This window comes from Trichomonascus vanleenenianus, assembly GCF_965637985.1.
Source record: "Trichomonascus vanleenenianus strain CLIB 3782 genome assembly, contig: TRVA0_003S, whole genome shotgun sequence".
In the NCBI taxonomy this organism is placed as follows: Eukaryota; Fungi; Ascomycota; class Dipodascomycetes; order Dipodascales; family Trichomonascaceae; genus Blastobotrys; species Blastobotrys vanleenenianus.
The window spans coordinates 111,736-137,659 of NW_027481884.1; the positions used below are offsets into that span (position 1 = coordinate 111,736).

Here is a 25,924-nt window from a genome sequence, read left to right on the forward strand (position 1 = left end):
GGGTAGCGATGGCAGGGAAGGGGGCGGATCTCCGAGCGCAGTAGGCGACCCTTGCAAACCTAAACTACCCAAAACACACCTCCCGGGCCGGTGGGAACTCTTATCTCGCGACTACTCGATCACTTGTAGGGCGATAACAGTAGGGCGAAGCAATGTCGTTTCTGTTCTCGCGGTCGAAGCAAAAGTCGCCGCAGGAGCTTGTCAAGCTGCTGAGCGAGCTGCTCTCGCGGGCTGAGCGGACCGAGGGGTCGACCGACCGTCGCAAGGTGAGTTCTGAGCCTCTCTCTCTCTCTTCTGTTTGATGTCACTAACATGCCCTGAATATCAATGGCCCCATTTCCATGGCTTGCAGACCATTGATATATGGACCAATTGCTGTGGATATGCGGTTTTTGATAAGGGAATAGGCGGACGATTTGGCCAGAGTTCTCTACCAGATGAAGGTGATATTATATGGGGACCAGGAGACCGATCCCATCCCGGACCAGATAGGGGTACTGGCGCAGGAGGTATATGCCACAGACGTGCTGGTCCCGCTTGTCGCAAACCTCCACTTGCTGGAGTTTGACTCGCGGAAAGATGTGGTGATAATTTTCACGACTCTGTTGCGACGCCAGATTGGTTCGCGGTCGCCGACTGTGGACTACCTCGCGTCGCGACCGGCCATCTTTGAGTCGCTCATCTCATGGTCTGCGTCGCCGGACCTGGGAATCACAGCCAACGCCATACTCAGAGATTGCATCAAGTACGAGCAACTGGCGAAAAACATTCTCAACTCGCCGCTGTTCTGGAACTACTTGGACTACGTAGACTCGGATCACTTTGAGACGGCCTCAGACGCGTTTACGACGGTCCACGAGCTGTTTACTGCGAACCCGCAGGTGGTTGCGGTCTTCTTGGGCCGCAATTCGGGGCCGTTCGCCATTAAAATGACGGCGCTCATGGGGTCGTCCAACTACGTGACGAAGCGACAGTCGGTCAAAATCATGAGCCACGTGCTGCGCCAGAGAGCCAACTACGTCTTCATGACGGAATACATAATGGTCCCCGAGCATCTGAAGCAGGTCATGATACTGCTGCGCGACAAGAGCAAGAACGTGCAGTACGAGGCGTTTCAGATCTTCAAGCTGTTCGCCGCGAACCCCAAGAAACCGAAACCCATTATAGACATCCTTGCCAAGAACAAGAACAAGCTCATTTCGTTCCTGACCAACTTTAGCACCGAAAAGAAGGACGACCATTCGTTTAAGGACGAAAAGGACTTCCTTATCAAGCAGATCTCGCTGCTGCCGGACCCTCAGGCAAGCACCCCAAGCCCACAATTAATCTCGAGCAGCATTTTGTCTCCGCCATCGGGATCGCTTCCGCAGGTCCACTCGGAGACAGTGCATTCGCCGCCGCCCTCGACAAACTCTACTGTGGTCAACAGCAGTAACAACAGCAGCATTGACAGTTCGCCCAGCGATTCACAGTATTACTCGCATCCTCTTCCCAAGGTCCCAGGCACCACCCAGTGACACGACAGTATTTATTAGCTAATCACATTCCATTTCATCCTCCGCCGAGCTCCCAGGGGCGTTTAAGGGGGGACTGGTCCCCATTGTTACTCCTACTTGTGTGTTATTCGAGGGCCAGCCCTCGAGCTCCCGTAGTTGGGGGCTCTGCCCCCAAACCCCTCCTCGTACCAAAGATATCTCTTCGCGAAGCGGAGCCCCAGGAGAGGGGGGGGTTGAGGGACTGGTCCCGCCATGAACACTCGACTGCTCCAATTGGTCTGGGTGCTAGACCCCCGTAGCTCCGCGTAGCGGAACTAGACGGGGAGGATGAGGTTTTCAAAGAACCTGACTCCCGAGATCTGCTCGTCGCGGCACAACGCGCCCTCCTTCTCGGCCATCTCTAATTCCTCAACAGCCACGGTGAAAGACCACCCGAACTTGACACTGGCATCCTGTGCCGAGACGCCCACCTCCGCCTGCCATGGCTCAAGCGCCCTGATCCACTGCAGGATCGACTTAACCATGTTCTGCCGCGTTCGATACGCCTCTTGGACAACCAACACACCACTTTCAAACCTGCGCAGTCGGATAGGCAGGTTAAGCTTTGCGAACATCTCGCACGCACCTAGCAAATCGTGCGGCGAGATCAAGTCAATGCCCCGGGCCCGGTTGTACAGCGCGAACAGATCCACGAGGCTGATAACGCCTCCCTCGCGGCGTAACACGCCATTGGTGTCGAGGAATTCTGCTAGCTGGCGTGCAAGCTCAGTGTGGAAGGTCTCCTCGCCATGGGCCATTTCTTTCGTGACAATTGACGAGTTGAGCCCCAATGCTTGCGATGATTCCAGCAGAGCTTTGCGCGCCGAAGTGTCGCCACCTTCGTCTTGCTGTTTCGCTAAGTATTTAGCATACGTCTCGGCAAGTTTAACAACCTCCTTGGCCTGGGTCATTAAACTGCTGAGGTCTTCTAATGCGCTGCCCAGGACTTTTTGCGTCTTTTGGATATTCTGCTCATTCAATTGCTCCAGGCCATGGATGCCGGTTACTTTGACCGTTTTATCCTTCCCCTTTCCTGCCTGGTTCATTGCTTTAGTGCTCCGCTTTTCCCATGCTCGTTCGCTGTAAGTATGCTTCAGGTGCTCATAAAACCGTCTATCTCCACCGCTTCTAAAACTCAATTTAAACGGCCCACTGCTGGATCTGTTCAATGGCCGCTCCGGCGGGCCAGGAGAGTTCACTCGAGAGCCGCTGTGCAGCTGGTGAGCCGCAAACGAGTTATTTAGCCTCTCGCCGCACATCTCACAAGCGCTCAGCAAAGGGTAATTCTCAAACGTGCATCTTGGACAGGTAGTCGTCTTTCCGCCTATGGCACCCTTCAATGGCTGCTGTGGAGGCGCTTTGGGCGCGGCGTCTGCCAGGGCCTTTTCTATAACCGAGCCTTCAGCCTTCATCCCGCACGTCATGCATACCGGCAGGTCACTGACACCATGCTCGTATGTCTTTGGCAGGGTATTGGAGTACGAGCAGATTGAGCACACCCACGTAATGGTGCCAAAGCTTGGGGCGGTCGGGGTCTGTGTCCCCGAGGATGCGGCCGTATCAGGGTCGCTCACATGGATCGTGATCTTTGCCGACGACTTGAGGAATCCGCCATAGTATTCCAAGTCCTTGACGGCTGCTAGTCGCAACGCAATAGAGTGTGTGCGCGGGTGCTCTTCGTCGACGTAGCATATGCGGTGGGTCGTGAGGTACACCCGTCCACGCTGGTACCCTTCGACTTTGTACTTGCCTTGGTAGAGGCCGATGTTGGACTCCACGAGGACGCTTGATTCCGATGCTACCAGTATCGGCTGGCCAACGGAAGTGACCTCGATGGCTTCCCACGCCATGTCGCCTACCTCTTTACGGGTACTTGCTATTTGTTATTGATTACGGTGGTTGGGATCTCTTCCCAGTTACTGCTGCTAGAGACCGGCTAATGTAAATATGATTTATTAGTCTCTAGAATCCGTAGGAATTGTATAATCACAATTGAGAAGAACCAATTAATCACAGGCTAGAAATATAGCTCCGCGTAGCGGAGCCCTAGGGAGGTTTGGGGGATTGGTCCCCTCATGTCGTAACTGCTGCGTTGTGTGCAACGAGCTTTGTGACGGTGCTCCTGTTGCCAAATCTGTTACCAGAGTTTGAGGGGAGTTGGGAGTTCGTAACGAATATTCGTAACGATGTAACAAACTCCTACCAACTAATGCCATTCGCGAAGATCAAAATATAGATAGAATACATATATACAAGGTACAACATATAGCGTGTGTCATTAGCTTTGGTTTTGCGAGTCGAGGCGCTTCTGCTTCTCGCCAGAAAGGGCCTCTTCTACGGCCGGCAGACCGGGCATTCGGTTGGAAGTGATGCCAAACAGCGCCTGAGTCAGGGCCGCCATGCGCTCCTTCTCCTTCTCCTCAATCTGCGAAGAGAACGAGACAATGTCCGCCGCGCGCTGTCGGTTCTCGCCCGGGTTGAATGCATTGTTAATAGCTCGGTCCAGCCCTTCTTCGTTAATAACAAAGTCGCCCGCATGCTGGTACAGCTCCAGCAGAGCGGCCGCCTGGGCCTCCTGCTGCCGCACGCTATGTAGCTTGCGGTTCGCCTCTCGCTTAAGCCGCAGCTGCTCCTTCTCCTCCGCCGTGCGCTGGCGCACAAACGAGCCATTGATGAACGTCTCAATGGTGGGCAGCGTCAGTCGCGTCGCCTCGGACTCCTCCTGATTGTCAATCTTGAGCCGAGCCTCCCGAGCCTCTCGGAATTGTCGCTCTCGGCGCGCAATGGTCTTCTCGTTCATGCGGTCCTCGGCAAGCAGCGAGTCCTTGAAGTATGCTCGTCGGATGTCAGACGTCATGTTCTTCCACCGCTGGAGCTCGGTGTTCTCTTTTCTGGCCCTCACCGGCTCCTTGGCCGAGTATGCTATTCGCTCCGCCGCAGACTTCTCCTGTTTGACGACGGGTTTGGCAGGCACGCCCTTGGGCACCATCTCCGGGTCGCTGAACCCGACCTTGATCTTCTCTTCGGCCTGCTTCTCCCAGAACGTCTTCCGCGGAGGCAGGATATCTCGCTTTCGCGGCAGCACGCCGCTCTTGAACCCAAACCGGGCAGTTCGCTTGACCATCTTCGCTTGATCTACGCAAATCTGGGCCTGTGAAAAAAGTTGAAAAATGTCGTTGGACCTCCCCATCGCCAGGGCTCGCCTGCGCTCGCGTTGGGACTTTACCGGACATCACTTAAACTCGTCGGCCCTCTTCGAGATCGGATCATTCGTACCGTACCTGTAAATCATCCTGTGTATTGTTTCGTGTATTGTGGTGTAGGGAACCGTAGAATTGTATTATAGAGTATGGCCACATGGAAGAGGAATTCAGTCGGGTCAGGAAGATATACGCGGGGCTGTATACCCTGTTCCCCAACGACCGGGCTACCGTGAGCGTTCCGTACCCAGAAAAGCCGTTCAAACACGGCATCCATGCGTTTATTGACTGGTCAAATATCCAGATTGGGTTTCTTAAGAGCGTCGAACTAAAACAGCTCTCTGGGCGCCTGTCCAAAGATGACCAGTACAAACTTGACATGGAGGCTTTCTCGCTCATTCTGACGCGAGGCCGCCGGTGGACAGCCCGCACTATCTGCGCTTCCTTGCCATTGAGCCCCACTATGCGAGAGAGCCTCGTCGACGCAGAAGCACTGAACTACCGCGTGTGGCTTCTCGAAAGGGTCCCCGTGATTAAGTATAACCGAGCAGTAATTAAGGAGTACGGCGTAGACGAGCTTCTCTCGGGATACATCCAGGAGACGCTTAATAAGCACGTGCCGAGTACCATCGTGCTGGCTACCGGTGACGGACAACCCTCTGAGATTGATCCAGCTGTTGGGTTCTTCCAGGCCATTGAACAGGCTCTGCAACGCGGGTGGAAGGTTGAACTGTACTCATTCGGATCGAGCATGAGTGCTAACTGGCACACGCTCTACCGGAGGTTCCCCAAACGGTTTTGCTTCATCTACCTCGACGAGTTCATGTTGGGCATGTCCCAACGGTGTACCGGCTGAAAAATCATCACCATCACCAAAACGACACTGACGACAATTATTAATCGACCACAATAATCGCCATCGATAAGGCGTTTCTGATAGAGGGGTCGACTTTATTTATTATTTTTTTTTATTATCCCTTTAAACGATTTAAAAGATTCGAAAAATGGAGGAGAACGAAAACGTTCCGGTAGTGTGCGACAGGTGCTTTGGCGATAACCCGTACCTCGACATCAAACGCGAAAAGAACGGCGAACAGTGCAAACTATGCTCGCAGATCTTCACTTTATTTGTGTGGTACCCCGAGCGCAAAGGCCGGGCCCGAAGAACTGTCATCTGCCAGGCGTGTGCGAGACTAAAGAATTGCTGCCAGAGCTGCATGCTTGATCTCGCTTACGGCCTGCCCATCGCGCTACGAGATCAGGCGCTTAAAATGGTTGAAAACGCCGTCCCGACCGGCGAGCAGAACGTCATACTCCACCAGAGAAACGTAGTAGGCAGGCTGAAGGACGACGAGCTGCCTGAAGAATACAGCCATCAGGACGAGAAGGCTCGTGAACTGCTGCGCAAACTTGCTAAGGGCATGGGAAGATCGTCCTCCTCGCAGTCTTCGGGTCTGACCAAAAAGGAAATGGAGCTGGAAGAAGACAAGGCTCTTACGGGAGATATTAGCAAGATTGTGTCGAAATTGCCGTTCAATGCCGGGGTTAAGAATCCACCCAAAGACGAGTCAATTGCGTCGCTATTTATTTACGGCATAGAGGACGACCTACCGGATAGCGAGCTGCGTAAATACTTCTCTCCGTTTGGAGCCATCAAGGCGCTTGTAGTTGTGCACAGGGCAATGTGCGGGTTTGTCACCTTCGAAACAAGGGTCAGCGCTGAGGCAGCCGCTGCCTCTCTCGATCAAGAGACGGGCGCGTTCGTGGCTGGAGGGAACAAACTACGAGCGGCGTGGTCCAAACCTCGCCAACTGGGGACTACTAGCGACCAGCAGGCGCGGATAGCCATCTACGCAAAGAAGGCTATACGCGGCAAACTCAAGAAAGTCTCCAAGAAGAAGGATCATAAGCCTACAACTGCTACTGCTACTGCAAAGGCAGCCGGGTCTTCTTCTGCTGGTGCCGGAGACATTGACTACGAAGTCTAAGATTACGATAAAACTACTAACTGTAATGGCAGAAGCCAAAGGAAAGAGATTATGAGGAGCCCCAGATTTCGTATATGCGCTCGGAAATGAGCTTTGTGACCCGTTTGCGCTGAATGTTGTCCCCAAGCGTATTGTATAACATGAGTTTCTTGTCGCTCTCGCTCGACAGCGCATCATACGCTTCACACAAATGGCTAGGCGTCGCGAACTTCTTCTGAATGGCCACTGCTTTATCCCACGTAACCCCGCGGATCGTCATGAGCATTCTAATATACACATCGCGGACAGTCGTCAAACCCGATTTAGTCATGGCTGAACTGAACACATCGTACTCTATGCCCACATACCCAAACCTATGTGCCTCGCGGCCCTCCTGTAATGACTGTTTGTAGCACGTAATAGACGGCGATAGCACTTTTAACGGTTTGAAGCGGTACATGTTCTGTAACGTCTTGGTCATCGAGCAGATGTACTTGACCGTCTCCTCGGGGCCCTGGGTACGTCTAAGGTAGAACCCATCGATAACGACGGTTTGGGACAACGCTGAGTGCACCGCCTGACGAAATGCCTGCGGGGTCTCGAGCCGTGGGGGCTCTTCAATGAGATAGATAACATGCTCGATTGAGGTCCGGTGGAGTCGGAACTTCTGCTCTTGGTACCGCCCATCTTTAATGCTCGAAACCAAATCGTCAAGCCGCTTCCGCTCGACTATGTAATCCAGGATCGCCTTCTGGCCAGTGTTCTTGTGGCACGCGATCCAAGCAAGGTCCCCTACAGCCAGACTACGCACCTCCACCGGTATATCGAGCGCCGCGAGTTCGCTTCGGAAGTAGTCCCGATCGGTTTTGCTTCGCACTTCTCGGTTATCCAGGACTACTTCGACCGTAAACGATCCAATGGGCCACTCTGCAACCCCGCAGGACATATCTAGAGTCTCTCCATTGTTGTTGAGCGTACTGGTAGACGCGTCTGCAAGGGGCGACGAAGATATGTGGCTAACTTCTCTTGGACGGCGGTGGTCACGGTCCGGGGTCACAGGAGTAGTCCACAGCCGGTTAGCTGCGTCAGGGCTATTTTCTTTCTCGACCTGCCGCAGACTGTCGGCGATCCTACGGCCCTCCTCGGTCAAATAGTACGCTCCCCCGCGCTTAGAACTACAATACACCAATTCGTGTTTCAGCAAGGTCTTGATCCCGTCCCAGGCGCTGTGATAAGTATGCGTTCGCGGGTTCCTTTCAAACGAAGTATCGCAAAAGTCCTTCGCCAGAGCAACAATCTCAGGCTTTTTCAGCCCTTCTCCAGGAGCAGTTGTGTGCTCGTTCTTCCGCAGAGCAATAATAATAGCGTAGGCTCCGCTGCGGTACCGAGGGACCCAGGTCCTAGTCGTAGCAGCCTTCCTTTTCTTCTTTGGTAGCTCATCTGTAGGCGGCGGAGCAGCCTTTTCGGGCATTTCGATGCCTTCAGAAGCACAGTAGTCCCTCAGCTTCTTCTCCAGCTGCTGACATATGCGGTCGCCAAAGAACTTGAGCTCTTTGAGCTCGCTAGGATGATTAAACTGCTTGGTGCATCCTTCGAGACTAGCGCACGCCTTCGAATAGCTATGCGCCTTATGTGAGTTCTCTGCGCTCTCTTCAATCCACTCCCTGATCCACGACAGGTAGAGCTCGTTCCACGCCATCTGGCATTATTCCCGGCTCTTGAAACGCGTCCCTATGGGTCTACGCGGTGTGAACTTTCTGGCGACTTTTCGTGACGACACGGCTGTGCAAGGCGCGGATGGTGTCGGCTAAACCACCTGCAATGTCGGCCGCCCGGCGAAGTCGCCCAGAACCCCCGCCGTTTATTGTTTCGGCGGGTGACTGAGTCCGAGGAGTCAAGAACCCCGCTGATACCCTCTACCGCAGGCCCCCGAGATTTCGAAGAGGGGCCCCGCTTAGGCAATACGGTCGATGGCATCTCCGCAGAAGGGTCTCGAATGTAAACAGCGAGTGCTGCATTGAATCTTTCAAGCTACCCTTCTTCCTGGACAAGAGAGATCATTCCTAACTATGCCCAGGCCAAAGGTGAGTAAACTAGCCATGGATTATAGAAGAACTAACTAACTAACTAACTGAAAAAAGATATCTGGCAAGCCGATAAAACGGCGGAGTAGGGGCGGGTGCCACAACTGCAAACGGCTGAAGATCAAGTGCGATGAGAAGAAACCCACCTGCTCGAGCTGTACGAAGCACAACACGCCCTGCGATTATTCGCTAAAGCTTTCATGGGGAGGCCGGCCCATCAAGAAGGGCCAGTATAATGAAGGATCAATTCAGAATAGTACGCTGGTAGCGCTGAAGGGAGTCGAAGACGCATTTGAACAGCACCAGGAGCACATCTTTGAAAAGTTCGGGAACCTCTCCAAGGTGTTTGTACCGACTCCAGACCAGGCTCCAGTGGGCAGCGATGCGTTTGTCTTCGAGTATATGGACCGAACGAACCCTCGGCCTGCCTCAGTTGAGGAGATTCCGCAGAAGCCGCTGGTCCCGCATCAGCCATCGCCTTCGGAAACTATTTCGATACACTCATCGGCTTTCCCTGGTGAATATGCCTTGATTAGTCGTACCCGGAGCCCGCATCTGTTCGCCGATGGTGGCGGTGGCGGTATCGGCCATGTTTCGGTGCCCCATGTATCGCCGCACGAGCCCCATGAGCCGCACGAGATGATTACAGAGATCCCGCGAACCGACCTGATCAGCGAACCCGCGCTGAACCCCATTTCATGGCACGAGTTCTTTGATGATATGCCGTTCGCTGGCGACTTTGCTGCTATCGAGGACACCTTCCCCGACATTCACAGCGAGTACCGCCGGGCTCTCATGCAAGTACCGCTGAGAAACCTAGCCAAGGCGACAAACAACTACTGCAGCAGCAAGTCTTCGCCCTATGAAGTCATGTCCTCTCCTACCTCAGACTCCTCCGGTGGCGACAGCCCCATCCATATCCCCAAAGAGCTTTCGCCAATGCCGGACATTCTGCTCCAAGTACCCTTCTATCGCGACTGCTTCTATCACTTTGTCAACGTTACTGCCGACGTGCTTGTACCGGTGCCTCGCCAATTCTACCCAAATAACCCGTTCCGGACTATTCTGCCCCGTATGGCGTTGAGCACGCCTCACTTACTAACGCTACTTCTAGCCTATGGAGCAAGCCACCGCGCCCAGGTGATGGGTGAGCCCGAGCCCGTGGAAGTGCTCAGCCAGCTGATGAACCGCACCTTCGACGGCCTCTCTCGCAGTCTCGAAGACCACATTGAGTCGAAAAGCGACTCAACCCTGGCTACGGCAATCATGCTTTCCTCTTACGAGATTTTCGCTTCAAATGTCATTGACTCGTGGCGTACGCACCTCCATGGCGCGCGAGAGATTGTCGTAGCCAGAGGATTAGCCGATAACTGGCATAAGGAAACGGGGCCGCATCAGCTTAAATTATTGAGTCCTGAGGCCGAGAGCAACGAAGTGTCTTCCTTCCTGCTCCGCGCTTTTGCCTACATTGATGTCATTGGCGCTCTGAGCTCGAGTGACGCAAACTCGGTACTTCTCAAGTCTCCATATAGCGCCTCTCACCTGTGGTCGATTCCAATAACGAAGAGAATGTCTTCCAAGGTGGACTTTTTGCTGGGAGTTGATCTAGACATGATTCTGGTCTTTTCCAAGGTCTCTTCTCTAGCCAGAAAGCGTCTTGAAGTCGACCAGATGCATGATAGTGAAGGGCTAGAGCAGGTTCTTGACGAAGCACACGAGCTTTCGCAGATTCTATTGCAATCTATTCCAACTCCTCCACACGCCAACCCCGCGTCCGGCCAAGTCCACTTCACGCAGCTCCAGACGATGAACGTGTGCTTCTGCTACGCAGTACTTATTCATCTCTACCGCCGTGTATTGCTTCTCCCGAGCGACTCTTTCGAAGTTCAAGATGCAGTCAGGATCATCACTGGCTTACTCGACTCTATTATCCCCGTGGGGTCTAGCATCGAGGCATGTATGTCGTTCCCCATATTTACAGCTGGGTGCGAGGCGCGAGACGATGTAACCAAGGAGAAGTACCGGGTGAGAATGACTGAGATGCAGCGGTTCGGCATTACGCAGATCTACAAAGCGAGGGAGGCCATGGAACTGTGCTGGCTGCTTGGAAAACCATGGATGGATGTAATGAAACAGCTTGGATGGGAATTCGTCCTTGCATGATTATGTATTTATAGCTACGATGATGATTTGACGATATATTTTTTGCGACCCTCCGCGAAACGGAGCCACGACTGCACTTTCCTACTAGTATTAATGGGGGGACCAGTCCCCCCAAACCCCCCTGAGGCTCCGCCCGCAAACATATTCCAATCTTTCGTGCGACAAACTCTCATTGCAGTACTACATGGGGGGGGAGGGAGGTTTGGGGGCAGAGCCCCCAACTACGGGAGCTCGAGCAATACTCACAATCAAACAGAGCTCCGTGGAGGCATTACGACGATTGGCTATATAACCATAAATGCAAGTCTATAATTATTTAACGAGAATGCTCTTGAGAGACTGAAGTCGCTCCTGCATATCAGGGACTGACCGCAGCTCGAGGTCAAGCCTCAGCTTCTCCTCTTCCAGCTTGAGCCGCGCCTCAGCGTCGAGGTTGGTAAAGACGTAGCCGCCTGCGCCATCAAACTGCAGAATGAGGTTGTGGTACTTCCACAGACTTGGCCGGTGCGAGACCGTCAGTAGAGAGGTCCCCAGTGCCCGGGCATGGGTGTACATGATCTGCTCGATTTCGAGAGATACCGACGACGTGCACTCGTCGAGAATAGCGTACTTAGGCCGGTGGTAGAACAGACGGGCCATGGCGATGCGCTGCTGGACACCGGTACTAAGATCTTCTTTCCACTCACGCTCGGCGTCCCAGCCACCCACGGAAGCTACAATGTCGTCAATCTTGACCACTGCCAGGATCTTGAGCAGATCATCGTCGGAGACGGTATTGTCAGCTTCGGTTCGCGGGTAGATGATCTGCTGTCGCAGAGTGCCCCGCGATAGGTACGGTCGTTGCGGGATGTAGAAAATGTCGCTTGAGGCAGGGCGCCTGAGCTTACCACCGTGTACAGGCCATAGACCGCCCAGGATGCGGAACAGGGAGGACTTGCCGCACCCATTGGGGCCAACAATAAGCAGATGGTCTCCTTGCTTGACGCTGAAGGTCAGGCTGCGCACCAAAACGTCGCCGTTTGGAGACACAATGGGCACGTTTTCAAACTCGATGTTGTCGCCAATCTCTACATCGCCCTCGCTGGCCAGCATCCTCGCGTGGTCTTCAGCCGCCTCCTGCGAGGCAGACACGAGCACCTTGTCGTAACGGTTGTTTCTGACGTCCTCCATAACATCGAGCAGCGTCGTGACACGCGAAGTATACCCAGCGAGCTGTGCAATCTCCTTGTACGAAAACATAACGCGCCCAAACGCATCGGAGCAGCTGAGCAGCAGCCGCCGGTTGGTGATGAAGTTCTGAGTCTGGTCGCGACTGCCTCCCGTGACGCCGGGAACCTTGATAAAGACGGGAATTGAGCACAGTGCCAGACCCAACGCGCCCCAGAAGTACTTGATAACAAAGTCTTCGAGGAACCCGTGGTAGAGCCGCCGTCGCAGAATGCGGTTTACGTGCTTGATTAGCGTGAAGTAGGACCGATCGAGCGTTGCCTTCTCGACAGCGTGGCCGCCATACAATGCAATCTCCTCTGAGTATTCAATGAGCCGCGAGTGTTGGAACCTGAAGTCGCCCTCCAATTGCGCTTCTTCGGCAACATATTTGCCAAAAGGCGGGGTCAGCACTCGCAGGAAGTAAGCTGAGGCCTGGATAAGCATTCCAATGCCAAAAAGCCCCTCACCGCCAATATTCTGCGACAATTGCCATGAGTACAGCACCATATCGAGTACCGGTTTGGCTAGATTCGAGTAGAGCCCCGCCAATGAAGAAGCGAACTTGTGAACGTCGGCCGCAATGAGCTGGTCAGCGTTCCGGATCCGGTCGTCCAAATTGTGGATCGAGTAGTAAATGGGGTTGCTCGTGTCCTCGGGCAGGTACTGGGCCAGAATATGATCCGTTAGCCGCGTACGGTACCGAAGCGCCAGGGTATCCTGGATATAACTGAGCATGGCATTGGTGAAGGTCGCCGGAACAGCCACAACCATCCACCACGCGAGCCCCGTAAGGAAGCTCCGACCTTTGCCCCGGACCAGTGCCGAAACCAAGCGCCCATCGAGGGTCGCCACGTACAAAGAAAGCACCGTACGAAGTACCAGGAACCCCGAGTGGGTGCACAGCAGCCAGAACTCCGGGGACCGGACGCCCCGGGGGAACACAATCTTTAATAGTCGCAATAATCGCCGGAAGAACACTTTATCCACAGCGACTTTAGCGTCCTTACCGGACCGCTTCGAATGATGATGGCCCTTGGGGACATCCTTTACTGAGCCCCGGACGCGGTTGGCCCATGATAGGAACAACGCTAGATAAACGCACCGCAAGGTGGCTTTGCGGTGCACCAGGTAAAACCCGGCACAGTCCTTCGCTAGCTTGGACAATGCAGGCATCTACGTGTCTTTCTCTACAATTTTCTACGCAATTACAATTTCACCGTCTTCTCGAGAAAAAAAACCGTACCTTTCTAACCCATTATAACAGACTTGTGGGGTTATCTTTATCATCTCACCCTCGAGACGCATGTGAAAGACCCCCTTCACATGCCAGCTGCTCGCTTGCGCACGCGACACCGACATTCTACCCCGGGAGCGCGCCGCACGAGCCGCATGCGGCCCCCCTTCCTGCTTCAATTGACTTGGGGGCCAGCCCCCAACCCCCCGTAGCTCCGCTTCGTGGAGGTTCCTCGTTAATTGGTTGCAACAACCACCTCCGCGAAGCGGAGCCCCAGGGGGGTTTGGGGGGACTGGTCCCCCCATTAGTGCTGGTAGTGGACTGTATTCGAGGGCCAGCTCTCGAGCTCCCGTAGCTCCGCTTCGCGGAGGTTCCTCGTTATTAGTCAATTGGTTGCAACAATCATCTCCGCGAAGCGGAGCCCCAGGAGGGTTTGGGGGGACTGGTAGTCTATTCGAGCTCCCCAAGCGGAGCCCCAGGAGGGTTTGGGGGGACTGGTAGTCTATTCGAGCTCCCCAAGCGGAGCCCCAGGGGGGTTTGGGGAGAGTAGCGAGAGTTGTAGGTAAATCATGCATAAAAGAGCTAGCTAATTGGAAAAAATATTACAGAAATAAATACAGAGGTTATAGCTTAGCTGGCTCAGGATTGTTGACCTTGTTGATGTAGTTGATCTTAGCGACGCCGTTCTTGTCTCTTCGCACGCCGAGCTCGAGTAGCTTGCCAAAGACCTTGGCGAAGTCGCTGAAGAAGAGGTCCTTGTCGTCGGCGTACTTCTCGACCCACACGCGGAACTTGGGGTCCTGGATGAGGCACATGTCGGCCGGCAGCATCATGAGGTCGCCGTCCTCGTCGTAGTACTGGGGCAGTCCCGCGGGGGACTTGCCCAACTTCCACTCCTCGTTGAGCAGCAGCTTGTAGTATGTGTTGGAGAACCGCGTCGGGTTGGGCACCCACGGGCCGTCAAACCCAGATCGGTTGGCGTGGGTGCGGCCCAGGTTGTGTGCGCCGCACAGCGCCACAATCTCTTGGTCATTGAAGCCCATGCGGTAAAAGACGGATCGCACGTGATCCTGCGCCAGGGCACCGTCGGGCAGCCGCCCGTTTGGCGGTACGTTCTCCTCGTCAACGTAGTCGACCCGACCTGGCTTCCAGGGGATCTTGGGGCCGCCCATAGCCTCGACAGCCGCGGCGCCCGCGAAGGTCCACAGGTCAGCGTAGCTGATCCACGGGAACTTGTTCTTGACGGGCTCCAAAAAGAGCCGCGCGCACTCGAGGCCCTTGTTCGCGTCGTCCATCGCCTCGTTGTAGTAGCGCATCGTGGCTCCGTTGGAGCCTCCGGTGCCGGTCGCCTTGTCGTAGGTGCCGCACGCGTGCCAGGCCAGCCGCACCAGAACAGGCCCCGTCGACCCGTCGTCGTAGTCCTCTCTGGGCATCACCTTGAGAACTGCCTGTTTAACCGCCTCGTAGTCCTTCGCGGTGGGCTTGAAGTCGTTCGATGCCATGATGAAGTTGTTAATGATCCGTCGCCGTCTGCGCCCTCGTGAAGTAGGATGGGTGGGCCTATTTGAGTCGCGCGGAGGGGACCCCGGAGCTTGTGAAAATGTGGGGGGAGTGCTTATTTCGGTCCCTCCCAATTGGCCCGAGGTTCCGGCCCGCCGGACATGAACTCCGGAGACTGGCCCTGCCCTCGCCATGGGTTTAGGCTGAACGATTTCGTCCATTCGTGCCCGCAGATCGGCCAGGTACTCTCCGTCAGCCTCATCTATGACCGGTGCGGATTTTTCTGACGGATTTTCCTGGCTCTGTTCCTTCGTCTGGGGGAAACGCCATTGCGGAACTGTTAATCCGCTGACGCACCACTTGACCGTCCTCTTGCCGAGGCTATAAAGTCCCATTGTCGCTCGTAAAATATCACCTGTTTTCTCCGAAAATGTTCCGCGGAGTGTCGTAAACACGCTTTTCGTTACTTTCGCTCACGTGTATTTTTTTGCATTTATATCCTCTAATAGTAAGGTTTTCACATGTTGTTAACTTTCAGCCGCCTGCGGCGTGCGGCGTGCCGAACCCCCCCCTCCCGTGGGGCCATCAAGTATGATCCGCGGGGCAGGTGGGCCTGCATTTATAGCTCCGGAACAACGCGTAACAAAAACTCCCGTAACAGATGAGCTACAGGAACTACAAGTGTACTTGGGGGGATTGGTCCCCTGTGGCTCCGCTACGCGGAAATTTTAACAACAAGTCCTCCACGTAGCGGAGCTAAGGGGGGACGAGCCCCCTCCCCAAGATGCTACACGCAATTGGGTCAACAGAAGCGTCACTAACTCCCGTTACAGATGTCGCTACCAAACCACCCTTGGGCTCCGCTACACGGAGATTTTACAGAATGAACTACATATTTAGATTGAATTGAGCTGGGTCCTCCGCGGAGCGGAGCTATGGGGGGTTTGGGGGGCTGGCCCCCCAAGATACTACGGCAGGGCAAAAGGCAAATACAATTTGAGGGGGGGAGGGGTGAATGCAATTCGTAACAGATATATAGGTACATCGTTTAGAGCCTTTTTTTATTTCCACGGCGGCGGCTGATCTTTTCTCTGGCCTGCAGGAGTCAGCCGTTGCTGCATCTGCCGCGCACTCGCTCTATAGGCCGGCGTCGGCGCAGGCGGTGGATTGAGGTTCGTTAGTCGGGGCTTATGCTTTAGCATGGGCGTCATTGAAGTCGTAGTCGGCGTGGTAGTGGAGGACGCCGTGAAAGTGGATGTCGATAAGGACGAGGACGGCGACGACACCACTGGGAGACCCATTGAAATAGGCAGCGGGTTGCGCCTCTTCTCCGGGACGGCTGGTGGCTTCTGGCCGCCAGGAACACGCGATGGAGTATTGTTGTAGGCAGTCGAGTAGTGGTGTGAGGATACAGACTTGGCCAGCCGCACGGTGGCCGGAGCCATCAGGTCGGGCCGCGGTGGCTGCGGGTTCGGGTTCGGCGACGGCAGCGGGTGTGGTGCCGGAAGGTGGTCTGCCGCCGTCATGGCTTTGCCCGTGAGCCACGGATGGTGCAGGGCCTGGCTAGGAGTTCGGCGCCGCTTCGGGTGCCATACGAGGAACCCGCTGATAAAGTCAATGAGGGCTGGGTCTTTGGACTTGAGCTCCTGCTGCAGGGTCCGCGAGTTGGGCTGGCGCCGCACCTTGGACTTGCTGCCCAGGGGTCGCGGGTTGCCAGCCGAGTCGAAGAAGACCTTGCGTCTTGTGCATCGCGTAAGCATCATCTTATCTGGCATGCCCAGATACTCCATAATGCAAGCAATTTGTTCGGGCTCGTTGTCGCCCATAAACAGCGGTCTCCCGGTGATGAGCTCGGCAACAATGCATCCCAGACTCCACATGTCAATTTGCTGGTTGTAAGTCATCCCCAGCATGACCTCCGGCGATCGGTAGAATCGAGACTGAATGTATGTGTAGACCTTCTCCGACTCGTAGCACGAAGAGCCGAAGTCAATAATCTTGATCTTACCGCGCTCGGGATCGCTAATGAGGATATTCTCCGGCTTGAGATCGCAGTGGATAATCGTCTTGGCCTCGAGGAACCGCAGCGCCTCCAGCATCTGCTTGGCAAAGTGCCTCGTCAGTGCCAGTGGTAACCCTCGGAACCCGTTTAGCTTTATCAATTCGTACAGATTGATCCCCAACAGCTCGGTAGAGATACACAGGTGCTCTCGGAACGTAAAATGTTCTTGGTACCGGACGAGGTGGTACTTGTCCTTGGGGTCCCACTGAGAGAGGGACTTTAGAATATCGGCCTCAATCAAAGCCTGCATATGGAATCGGTTGCGATTGACAATCATCTTGACTGCCGCGAGCTTGCCAGTCTTGTGGTCAATGCACTTAATGACCTTACCAAAGCTTCCCTTGCCAAGAACGGACAAAACTTCGTATCGGTAAGCAATGTGGTCGCCCGCAGCTACACGATAATCGCCCTTGCTGTCGTCAAACCCGTAGTTATTGCCGGTGCGTCTAATATCGCCGCTAATCTTCTTGGCGTCTGGTCGTCCACAGAAGTAGATCTTGCGGTAGTCGAGAATTTCCCCCTTTTCGTACAAATTGAGCCGGAAGTTCTTCGTTGCTACGGCTGGAGTCATTGCTGACTTGGCACTGCCACTTTTGCTGAACTCCTCAAGACGCTTCTTCGTAGCAGTATCCTCGGCACGCTGCGTAGTGAGCTTTGAAAGCATCTCGCGAATCTCTCGGGCACTGGAATCCTCCTCGGAGTCATCGGAAGAAGAGTTCGTTACCGTCTTGTGAAGCGGAGACTGGTTCAACTCAACCGGAGACTCTAAGCTGGGGACCGCTGAAGCAGAAGCCGTAGTAGCTGGAGTTGGAGGGGCAGTGGCAGCGGTTACTGGCTTAGTAGCAGACTTGAGCTTATCAGGAATGGTCTGCGAGGACCGGCGAAGCTGCTTCGTGAATGGTGAAAGCAGAATCCGCCTAGTGGCTGCAGCGCTACTTTGTCCTGTCCGCGGCATTTGGGGCACAGGAACATCGTGGTTTACCGGAAGAGTCCATTGCTTGGCCGCCGTGGATTTCGACCGCACGCGCGTCACCTTGACTGGTCGATCCGTGGCAGTAGGCACGTCCCGCTCAAACTCCTTCGAGACAAAACGCTTACTTTCGGACGGGGTGCTCGCTTGAGAACTGCCTGCGAAGGGATGGATATGCGATGGCAGATTGAGCGGTCTGAAAGGAGACTTGCCGGGGAGATATTTGCGAGGCGGGCTCAGCGTTTGCTGCGGCGTGGGCGAGTTGAAGAGGTTGAGTTCGCTGTGCGTGTGCGATTTGGTCAATTTAGCGGTTGCCATGAAGGTACTTGGAGCAGGTGACGCTGGATGCCGTTTACTCTCTTCAATTGACCGATGCTTGTATCTATCAGGAGGTTGCTGCTGATGTTGAGGTGGCTGAGGCGGTTGAGGCGGATGGACAACACTATGCGAGCTCTTGGAAGGGTGTAGCCCATTCATGCTCTTTCTAAAAGGGTTATGCGATGAGAATGCCTGCTTCACGGGCTTCATGAACGACTGGCTCGGAGTCTCTGCTTTTGGCTTGTGCTTCATCATTGTAACCACAACGTCATCATCATCACCATCATCATCCTCATCGCTGTCGCTGTTGCTTTGGACCAAAGCACGGTAGGGTTCGGGATTGACAAGCCGGATAGTTGGATGTACCGGAGTCTCCTTCTTAGGAGTTGTCACCGACCGCTGCGAAATGGTAGAAGAGTTCGATGTCACTCTGATCTGCTTGAATCGCCCAATCATAACCTGCTCCGGCAGCGGCGGGACCGGTGGGATTGCCTCGGGGCTAGCTATTTGCTGTGCATCGTCGCCGTTGCCGCCAATGTTGAACCCTGGGGGAGGAGACGAAATTGAGTTACGCGTGCTCCTCGGGCGACTGAACGACAGAGGCCGTCTAGCGGCGGGAGAGGTAGGAGTCGGTCCATGGTACTGATGATTGACGTAGTGGCTTGCAGAAGTGATGCTAGGCTGGCGGTATGCCGTAGGAGAAGGCAGCTTTCGTTTTGGCGACTCGGGGACCGGAATTTGAACCACATTGGCGTTGGATAGCGACATTGTCGAGGATGCAACGGTGTTGAGTGAGGAGAGGGATGACTGGGAATTGTGTCGCAATGCCTTGATACTCGCAGGAGATTGCTGGAGCTGGGGAGCAGAGGTAGGGGGCCCCGGTATACTTGTGTGCTTGTGCGGCGTCATATAAACGGCACTTTTGCGCCTTGACTTGGGGTTTACGAATGTAGGAGTCCCCTGGGGCTCCTCCCTCATTGATTGAGCCTCGCGGCCGATTCTTGGGTTGGTGGTATTGGGGGTGGTCGTCATAGCCTGAGCAGATGCATACTGATCCTGGACTCTTGGCGCAAAGTGTTGATGTTGAGGTGGCTGCGGAGGGTTTTGGGGCGGTTTAGATGGTAAGTTCGAGACCCTCAGGGGAATCGACGATACTCTTCCCGGTGATCCGTCGTTGATTGTATTATTTGTCGCCGACAGCCGCCGGTGAACATGGCCCAGGACCTCTCTGGGCGCTCTTTTGAGCTGCTTGGGGCCTGACGACACGGGCAATGACGACGGATAGGGGCTTTTTTTAGGTTAGTCATGAACATAATTTGCTTGCAAAGGCAGGTAACTTACTCATTGGCAGACACTCTTAATACGGGCCGAGGTTTAGTCTTTGTAGCATCCTCTTGGGAAGACACTGAGAGCATGCTGTCGGCATGAACTGGATTGTCCGCCAATGCTCCTTGAATCCTGGTGAAGGGTGAGAAGTCGGAGACAGTTCTTCTCTAATCCTCGTAAAGCGTGGGGATTTGGAAGGCTGTTCTCTTTAATCCTGGCGAAATGTGGAAAACTCCGAGATACTCTCCTTTAATCCTTGTGTTTGAATTCCGAGATGTTCTCCCTTAATTCTCGTGAAGGGCTGGACTTCTGTAAATGTTCTCCTTTAACCCTGGCAAAAGGTGGGATAATACGGACAGTACTGGCTGGTACTCCAAGAGAAAAGACGCACCCACTATGTTTAATTTTTTGGGGGGAGCCGTAAAAATACGAGTCCAACGATGTATAACCCTCAAGGGGTGGGTGCAGAAGTTGGTTTTAGTGGGTTGCGGGCCCCGTTTTTCCTCTCGGACGTGTTTTGCAACGAATAGGAGAAGACACACACGACGCGGCGGACGTACGCAATGGTAGTAGCGAGGAGAGGGCAAGGAGGTTATGTGTGTGGCTCAAATGGAGGGTGGGAAGGGTATAAGACAACAACAGATTCCCACCGGCCAATATGAACACGTCCAAAACACACGGTTGGCGACGCGTATCTATATGCACACCAAGCGGATCGAATCGTGCACGGACCGTCCACAATCACAGTACAATGGAAGAGTATGACGGTGCAACGTGCCAACAGTAACGTATATAAACACAACGCATTCAATTGAGCTTAAATATGGTCCTCTCTGAGGACTATTATTTTTGTGCACTCGTATGGCAGGCTCAGTCACGTGAGCAATTTAAGGGGCAAAAATCAAAAAATGGTCTGTTCTCCATGCAACTACGTAATACGGTACGTTAATTATTAGATCGGGGGGCACTTAGGAATATTTGGAACTCTTCTGAGTTTGAGAACTGATCGCAAAATATTGAACTTTCTCAGTCTCGGGTGATCTCAGATCGCTATGGATCTTCAGCAGTAGTATTGCAGGGGGCTCGTAATGCCCCGTGGTTTTACCATTGTTTCAGAAACTTAAACGTGCCGCAGTGCATGCGGCTGTGTCATTGTTTACATTCGTTATATAACAAGAGGCCATTATCGCTGAAATACTGGTACCAGATTGTTTAGTTAGTTCAACGACCCTCGGCGTAGCCGAACTATGGGAGCTCGAGGGCTGGCCCTCGAATAAACCAACGTTAGCCCTGCCGTGTTTCGTTGGCCCTGTAACTCAGACTGAGATATACTCGGGAGCACCTTGCGCCAGCGTAAACATAATACCACTCATGCGCCGTAAAGACCAACCTATCATTTCGCCCATCTACGCCATCGATCCGAAGATACCGGCAACGCGTCATAACTCTCTCTTTTTCCTTCCCTCCCTTCCCCTACATCAGATGGAACCGAGCCTGGTGTGCAAGCTGCTACTGACCCAACTGGTCTATGAGCTAGGCGAAGACAAATTTGATGAAGTGAGCAAAGCGCTGGCGAAACACCCACTAGTGGTAAACGACCGGCATAGGCCTACTACGGCAGCCAAGTGCGAGGCGCTCTACGAACAACTACTGAAAAATGCTGGATTAGAGCGAGACGAAGAGTATTCTGGCAAGCCTCCGGCCCCGTGGACCCAGAAACTTGCTGAGCTCATCTACCGTGAGTACTGGGATGCGTTGAACGAGGACATCCGCAAGGATGAGCAGGAGTTTATCAAAGCTGCCCAGCTACTTGAACACAAAAAAACGTAACTAAACCTGCCCAATACGGCACATAAACCAGACTACGATGTGAATGTTGAGTATGAAGAATTGATCAACTTTCATGAGTGAACTGGCCTGCGCTGACCTGGATAACGAAAACTGATCGCCTTTTATATGCCTCGTTTGTGCCCTGGTACGGAAGATCCCACTCTTAATATACGGACCGGTCAAGACACATCAACTGTCGCATAGGGGTCCATAAGCCATTTATGTCGATGTCGGTACGCCGTGATGCAGGTTGTTCCGTTGGGAGCGGCCCGCATGTTACCAAATTGGTTAGCCGCGCACCGGCGAACTGCGAAATGGCTGCAGGTAGTGCGGCATGCTCCACGCACCAGGAGATGGGCATTGGACCCGACAATGCGTCGACCCCCTGGGCGGCCTGTTCGAATGAGTAGGGGACGGACCGACTATGCTCCGATGTGGATACATTTTTCTGCGATGGTGACTAACATCCACCGGCCTTAACGGTCGATCCGACATGCGGCCCGGGGCGCGGGTACCATCCTCCGCCTGTACCCTAAGCTTTTCTGTCTCTTTTGCTCTTGGACATCCGAAAGTGCTGCAGGAGAGGGGGGTTAGAGAGCGAGCTGTGTGTATGTGAACGGCTCACTTACTAATGTCAGAATTTTTTTAAATACCGACGCTAAACCGCTACTGCATTTTTTTTATGGAGTACGACAAGGCTCTGAAAAATAAAAACTAAACAAGAATCAACGGACGATATTAATGTTAAAATGACGATCAAGAAGAGGGAGGGCGAAATGGTGATGACCGATATCCAGCTCTTTGAAGACCAGGTGTCGTCGGAGAATCATGACGAAGAGAGTGCATTGGGCGAGAAGAAGTCCATCATTGTGACTACTACTGCGCCCGTGGCTGACGAACCACCAAACGGCGGCTGGTTCGCTTGGTTCCAGGTCTTTGCTGGGTTCCTGGCATTGTTTAATTCCTGGGGCATTGTCAACGCGTTTGGAGCATTCCAGAGCTACTACAAGGACAACCTGCTTAGCAACGAGACCAACTCGACCATCTCATGGATCGGGTCCTTCCAAGGGTTCTTCGTCATCTCGGCGACCATCTTTACAGGCCGGCTGTTGGACGCTGGCTACCACCGCCCAGTTCTGTGGGTTGGTGTCGTGCTGCTGGTGTTTGGCCTCATGATGACGAGCCTGGCTACCGAGTGGTACCAGGTGTTCCTGGCCCAGGGTGTCTGCGCCGGATTGGGCTGTAGCTGTACGTTTGTTTCCGCTCTCTCCATTATCGCTCCATACTTTACGACGAAGCGAGCAACGGCGCTGGGCATCATGGCCACCGGCTCCTCGGTCGGCGGTGTAGTTTACCCTATTATAGTGCAGAATCTCATTCCGCGTGTGGGCTTCCCGTGGACGACGCGCATCATTGGCTTCATGGTTCTTGTTATGGACCTTATTCCTGCTTTTGGCCTCAAGTCGCGCGTTCCGCCGCGAAAGTCTGGCCCGTTTATCGATGTTGCGTCTCTCACGGACTGGCCGTTTGTGGCCTTTACCGCGGCCCTTTTCTTTGGCTTCATTGGTCTATATGTACCCATCTTCTACATTGAGTCGTATGCCGCCGACAACGGCCTCTCTTCCGCCATTGTTCCGTACATGGTGACGATTCTCAGTGCTGGCTCTGTGTTTGGCCGGCTCTTCCCCAATTTCATCGCCGACAAGACGGGCCCCATGAACATGATCATCCCGTGTACGGCGGCTTCAGCCGTGCTCGCCTTTGCATGGATCGGAATCAAGGACTCGGCTGGTGTTATCGTGTTCGCCGTGCTGTTTGGGTTCTTCTCAGGGTCCTATGTGTCTATCCCGCCTGCATGCATCGCCAGTATGACCAAGGATATGTCTCTTATCGGTACTCGGCTGAGCATGACTTTCTTCGTTGCTGGCTTCGGTCTGCTTATGGGCACACCGGTTGCGGGAGCCTTGATAAAGATGATGGGTGGGGGTTACTTGGGGGCTCAGCTGTTCGGCGGTCTTGCCATTGCCATTGCTACGGGTTTCCTGTGCCTCAGCCGGATGCTGATTACTAAGGGCAAGATTTTTGTCAAGTGCTAATTATTTAATGACCTATAGAAAAGCGATTGTAATAGACTAATTTGACCATTCCGTTGAATACCACCTCTTTATTGGTGTATGAAATACGTGAACAATCTACTTCTTCAATGCTATATGAAATACCTTGAATATTGGGACAGCTAAATCATGATTCAACACTAAGTACTTTACCTACGCCCGCGAAGCGGAGGAACCCTGTGTAGGAGGTAATGAAGTACTAGTACCTGTAAAGAAATACTGTACCAAGTAATATAACATGGTGACAAACTCATTACGGTGTATAACAAATTTCCGTTACATTGTACGGCATATCAAACTCCTGCTGCAGTGTGTAACAAACTCCAGTTACAATGCACCTGTTACTAGCTCCGGTAACAATGTGTTGCAAACTCCCCTCACAGACGTAGCAACAGGTACCAGGAACCACATAGGAGGATCAACGCCCCTTTGGGCACTACCGGTACGTCACAGAACATTTCAAAAATGTGGGGTACGGTACTTTCATTCTCTGAAACCCGACTGTAAGTTGATCCACCTAACACCTCGGCTATGAGAGCGTGAAGTTATACTGTCGAACTAGAATACTCCGAACTACTACTTTCAATGATAGAAACGTGCTGAACTACTAGTTAATTGAACTCTTTGCTTTTGAATACCTGGTAGTGCTTTATGAGTGGAATACTGTACTCCCAAACATAGGAAGACCCCCCGCTTCGTCCTTGTATAGGCCGATGGATATGCTACGCCCTCGGGTAGTTTACCAATAGTATATCACCAAACATCTATAGATTACCCTGAGCAACTAAAAAAATATACTATCCCTCTGAAATATTAATAAATACTTATAGAATGTCAAATAGCGGCTCTGACAATAACAGTACCAACAATAACTCCGTATCTAAAATGGCATGTGTCCGATGAGACATGTGAATTCAAGTGATGGGCGCAACTCCCGAAGACCGCCGTATATGCAGTTACCCCCTTCAAGTACTACCCCAGTTTTCGTCCACGCTTTGTATCCTTTGACATTCTGAACGTGCACAGAAGCAACAGGAACTCGGTAATATAAGGGGCTCTGGAGTGCCCGCACTTGACCAAAAAAAAATGGCGCAACAGTCTTCCCTAATGGAGCACGCCGAGAAGCTCTCGTCGGCTGCCGCACTAGTGGCCGCCACGGCCAATAGCGTCAGGGCTAATTACACAATGAAGAGGGAGGATGGGGAGGAAATAGACACGAAGCGCCTGGAGCGGCTGGCCAACGACCCCGAGCTCGCGGCTTCGCTTCCCTCCCTGTCTATCCCGTCGATAGCCAACAACCTGCGCAAGCTCAACACTCGATCCAAGGCGCTATGGAGTGTCCAGTATCAGGTGGCGAAAATGCTGTCGTGGCAGCAGCCGGCATTTACCCTGTCGCTGCTGGGGATATACACATTCATATGCTTGCATCCATACCTTGCGGCGGTCATCCCGCTCGTGAGCTTCATACTAACAGTCATGGTGCCCGGGTTCGACCAGAGACACCCGCGCGAAGTCATGCTTTACCCTAAGGACAAGCCCATGCGGCGCGAGTTTGACGAGATGGCGGACTACACGCCCGAACTCAGACCCGCCGAGCGGCTCACTCAGGCGGACAGGGACCTCATCATGGTGCTCAGACAGCTCCAGCAGAGCCTGGCGCATATCATCGAGGCTCTGGAAAACATGGACAAATTCATCTATAAGGCCGGCAGTTTTGTCGACGAATCATACTCCTCTGCATTATTTATTGTCATGACTTTGGCGCTGCCTCTGATTGCATACGGGGCCTCGTTTGTGCCCCTCAAGGGGTTTGCCATCGCCAATGGGTGGATAATAGTGGGCTTATGTCACCCTAAAATGAAGTCCCGGGCCAAGGAGCTGCACCATGAGTACTGGGAAGGCCGGGACGATGTCATGCAGCTGATGGTAGACCGTATAAGAGAGAAGGACATTGTGCTGGACGAGGAGCCAGAAGAGCGTGAAGTGGAGATCTTTGAGCTTCAGCGCCAAGGCCTGACTCCGCGCATGTGGGACCCGTGGGTGTACACACCGGCCGTCTACACTCTCAATTCGCCGTATAGAATATCCTCGACCCGTCCTCCGGGATGCCGCTTCCTCGAGGACGTCCAGCCACCGGAGGGATGGACTTTTGATGATGAACTCCCCTGGCAGGTCGACTGCGGTACAAAATTGTGGGTCAAGGACCGGGGCATCCGCAATGTCGAAGTCGACGTTGACCATTTTTGGGCTTTTGACTATATCAATGGCAAGCGTGGCGAGTGGAGAAGAAGGCGGTGGGTACGCAAGTGCTTCAGGAAGGCCGCAGACCCTCTTCCCGTATAGCCCATCTTATTTATTTCACTATTTGTTGTTTACAGATAAACTTGTTAGTCGATTATCTCGCCAAGATGG

At 53.5% G+C, this 25,924-nt stretch overlaps 13 protein-coding genes across 13 annotated transcripts; 7 read left to right on the forward strand and 6 right to left on the reverse strand.

Moving 5' to 3' along the window:
- Positions 1–152: 152 nt before the first annotated feature.
- On the forward strand, positions 153–1,517 carry HYM1 (Hym1p; the record flags this gene model as incomplete). Its single annotated transcript, XM_076682430.1, has 2 exons — positions 153–266; positions 408–1,517. The coding sequence occupies 2 exons, from the start codon at positions 153–155 to the stop codon at positions 1,515–1,517; spliced, it is 1,224 nt and encodes a 407-aa protein (XP_076543213.1).
- A 293-nt stretch (positions 1,518–1,810) lies between these two features.
- VPS36 (ESCRT-II subunit protein VPS36) lies at positions 1,811–3,385 on the reverse strand (the record flags this gene model as incomplete). Its single annotated transcript, XM_076682431.1, has 1 exon — positions 1,811–3,385. One exon carries the CDS (start codon positions 3,383–3,385, stop codon positions 1,811–1,813), a length of 1,575 nt encoding a protein of 524 aa, XP_076543214.1.
- Positions 3,386–3,813: 428 nt separating this feature from the next.
- PET123 (mitochondrial 37S ribosomal protein mS26 PET123) lies at positions 3,814–4,659 on the reverse strand (the record flags this gene model as incomplete). Its single annotated transcript, XM_076682432.1, has 1 exon — positions 3,814–4,659. One exon carries the CDS (start codon positions 4,657–4,659, stop codon positions 3,814–3,816), a length of 846 nt encoding a protein of 281 aa, XP_076543215.1.
- A 233-nt stretch (positions 4,660–4,892) lies between these two features.
- TRVA0_003S01178 (NYN domain-containing protein) lies at positions 4,893–5,591 on the forward strand (the record flags this gene model as incomplete). Its single annotated transcript, XM_076682433.1, has 1 exon — positions 4,893–5,591. The coding sequence occupies one exon, from the start codon at positions 4,893–4,895 to the stop codon at positions 5,589–5,591; it is 699 nt and encodes a 232-aa protein (XP_076543216.1).
- A 148-nt stretch (positions 5,592–5,739) lies between these two features.
- Positions 5,740–6,723, forward strand: ECM2 (Pre-mRNA-splicing factor ECM2; the record flags this gene model as incomplete). Its single annotated transcript, XM_076682434.1, has 1 exon — positions 5,740–6,723. The coding sequence occupies one exon, from the start codon at positions 5,740–5,742 to the stop codon at positions 6,721–6,723; it is 984 nt and encodes a 327-aa protein (XP_076543217.1).
- A 49-nt stretch (positions 6,724–6,772) lies between these two features.
- On the reverse strand, positions 6,773–8,401 carry MUS81 (Mus81p; the record flags this gene model as incomplete). The annotated part of the gene is made up of 1 exon (XM_076682435.1): positions 6,773–8,401. The coding sequence occupies one exon, from the start codon at positions 8,399–8,401 to the stop codon at positions 6,773–6,775; it is 1,629 nt and encodes a 542-aa protein (XP_076543218.1).
- Positions 8,402–8,771: 370 nt separating this feature from the next.
- TRVA0_003S01244 (Zn(II)2Cys6 transcription factor) lies at positions 8,772–10,949 on the forward strand (the record flags this gene model as incomplete). The annotated part of the gene is made up of 2 exons (XM_076682436.1): positions 8,772–8,786; positions 8,844–10,949. The coding sequence occupies 2 exons, from the start codon at positions 8,772–8,774 to the stop codon at positions 10,947–10,949; spliced, it is 2,121 nt and encodes a 706-aa protein (XP_076543219.1).
- Positions 10,950–11,261: 312 nt separating this feature from the next.
- PXA2 (ATP-binding cassette long-chain fatty acid transporter PXA2) lies at positions 11,262–13,331 on the reverse strand (the record flags this gene model as incomplete). Its single annotated transcript, XM_076682437.1, has 1 exon — positions 11,262–13,331. The coding sequence occupies one exon, from the start codon at positions 13,329–13,331 to the stop codon at positions 11,262–11,264; it is 2,070 nt and encodes a 689-aa protein (XP_076543220.1).
- A 684-nt stretch (positions 13,332–14,015) lies between these two features.
- CCP1 (peroxidase) lies at positions 14,016–15,287 on the reverse strand (the record flags this gene model as incomplete). Its single annotated transcript, XM_076682438.1, has 1 exon — positions 14,016–15,287. The coding sequence occupies one exon, from the start codon at positions 15,285–15,287 to the stop codon at positions 14,016–14,018; it is 1,272 nt and encodes a 423-aa protein (XP_076543221.1).
- Positions 15,288–15,953: 666 nt separating this feature from the next.
- On the reverse strand, positions 15,954–19,657 carry TRVA0_003S01310 (DYRK family protein kinase; the record flags this gene model as incomplete). The annotated part of the gene is made up of 2 exons (XM_076682439.1): positions 15,954–19,530; positions 19,584–19,657. The coding sequence occupies 2 exons, from the start codon at positions 19,655–19,657 to the stop codon at positions 15,954–15,956; spliced, it is 3,651 nt and encodes a 1,216-aa protein (XP_076543222.1).
- Positions 19,658–20,939: 1,282 nt separating this feature from the next.
- On the forward strand, positions 20,940–21,398 carry TRVA0_003S01332 (uncharacterized protein; the record flags this gene model as incomplete). The annotated part of the gene is made up of 1 exon (XM_076682440.1): positions 20,940–21,398. One exon carries the CDS (start codon positions 20,940–20,942, stop codon positions 21,396–21,398), a length of 459 nt encoding a protein of 152 aa, XP_076543223.1.
- Positions 21,399–22,147: 749 nt separating this feature from the next.
- MCH2 (putative transporter Mch2p) lies at positions 22,148–23,494 on the forward strand (the record flags this gene model as incomplete). Its single annotated transcript, XM_076682441.1, has 1 exon — positions 22,148–23,494. The coding sequence occupies one exon, from the start codon at positions 22,148–22,150 to the stop codon at positions 23,492–23,494; it is 1,347 nt and encodes a 448-aa protein (XP_076543224.1).
- A 1,125-nt stretch (positions 23,495–24,619) lies between these two features.
- TRVA0_003S01376 (PEX28-32 family peroxisomal membrane protein) lies at positions 24,620–25,855 on the forward strand (the record flags this gene model as incomplete). Its single annotated transcript, XM_076682442.1, has 1 exon — positions 24,620–25,855. One exon carries the CDS (start codon positions 24,620–24,622, stop codon positions 25,853–25,855), a length of 1,236 nt encoding a protein of 411 aa, XP_076543225.1.
- Positions 25,856–25,924: the final 69 nt, after the last annotated feature.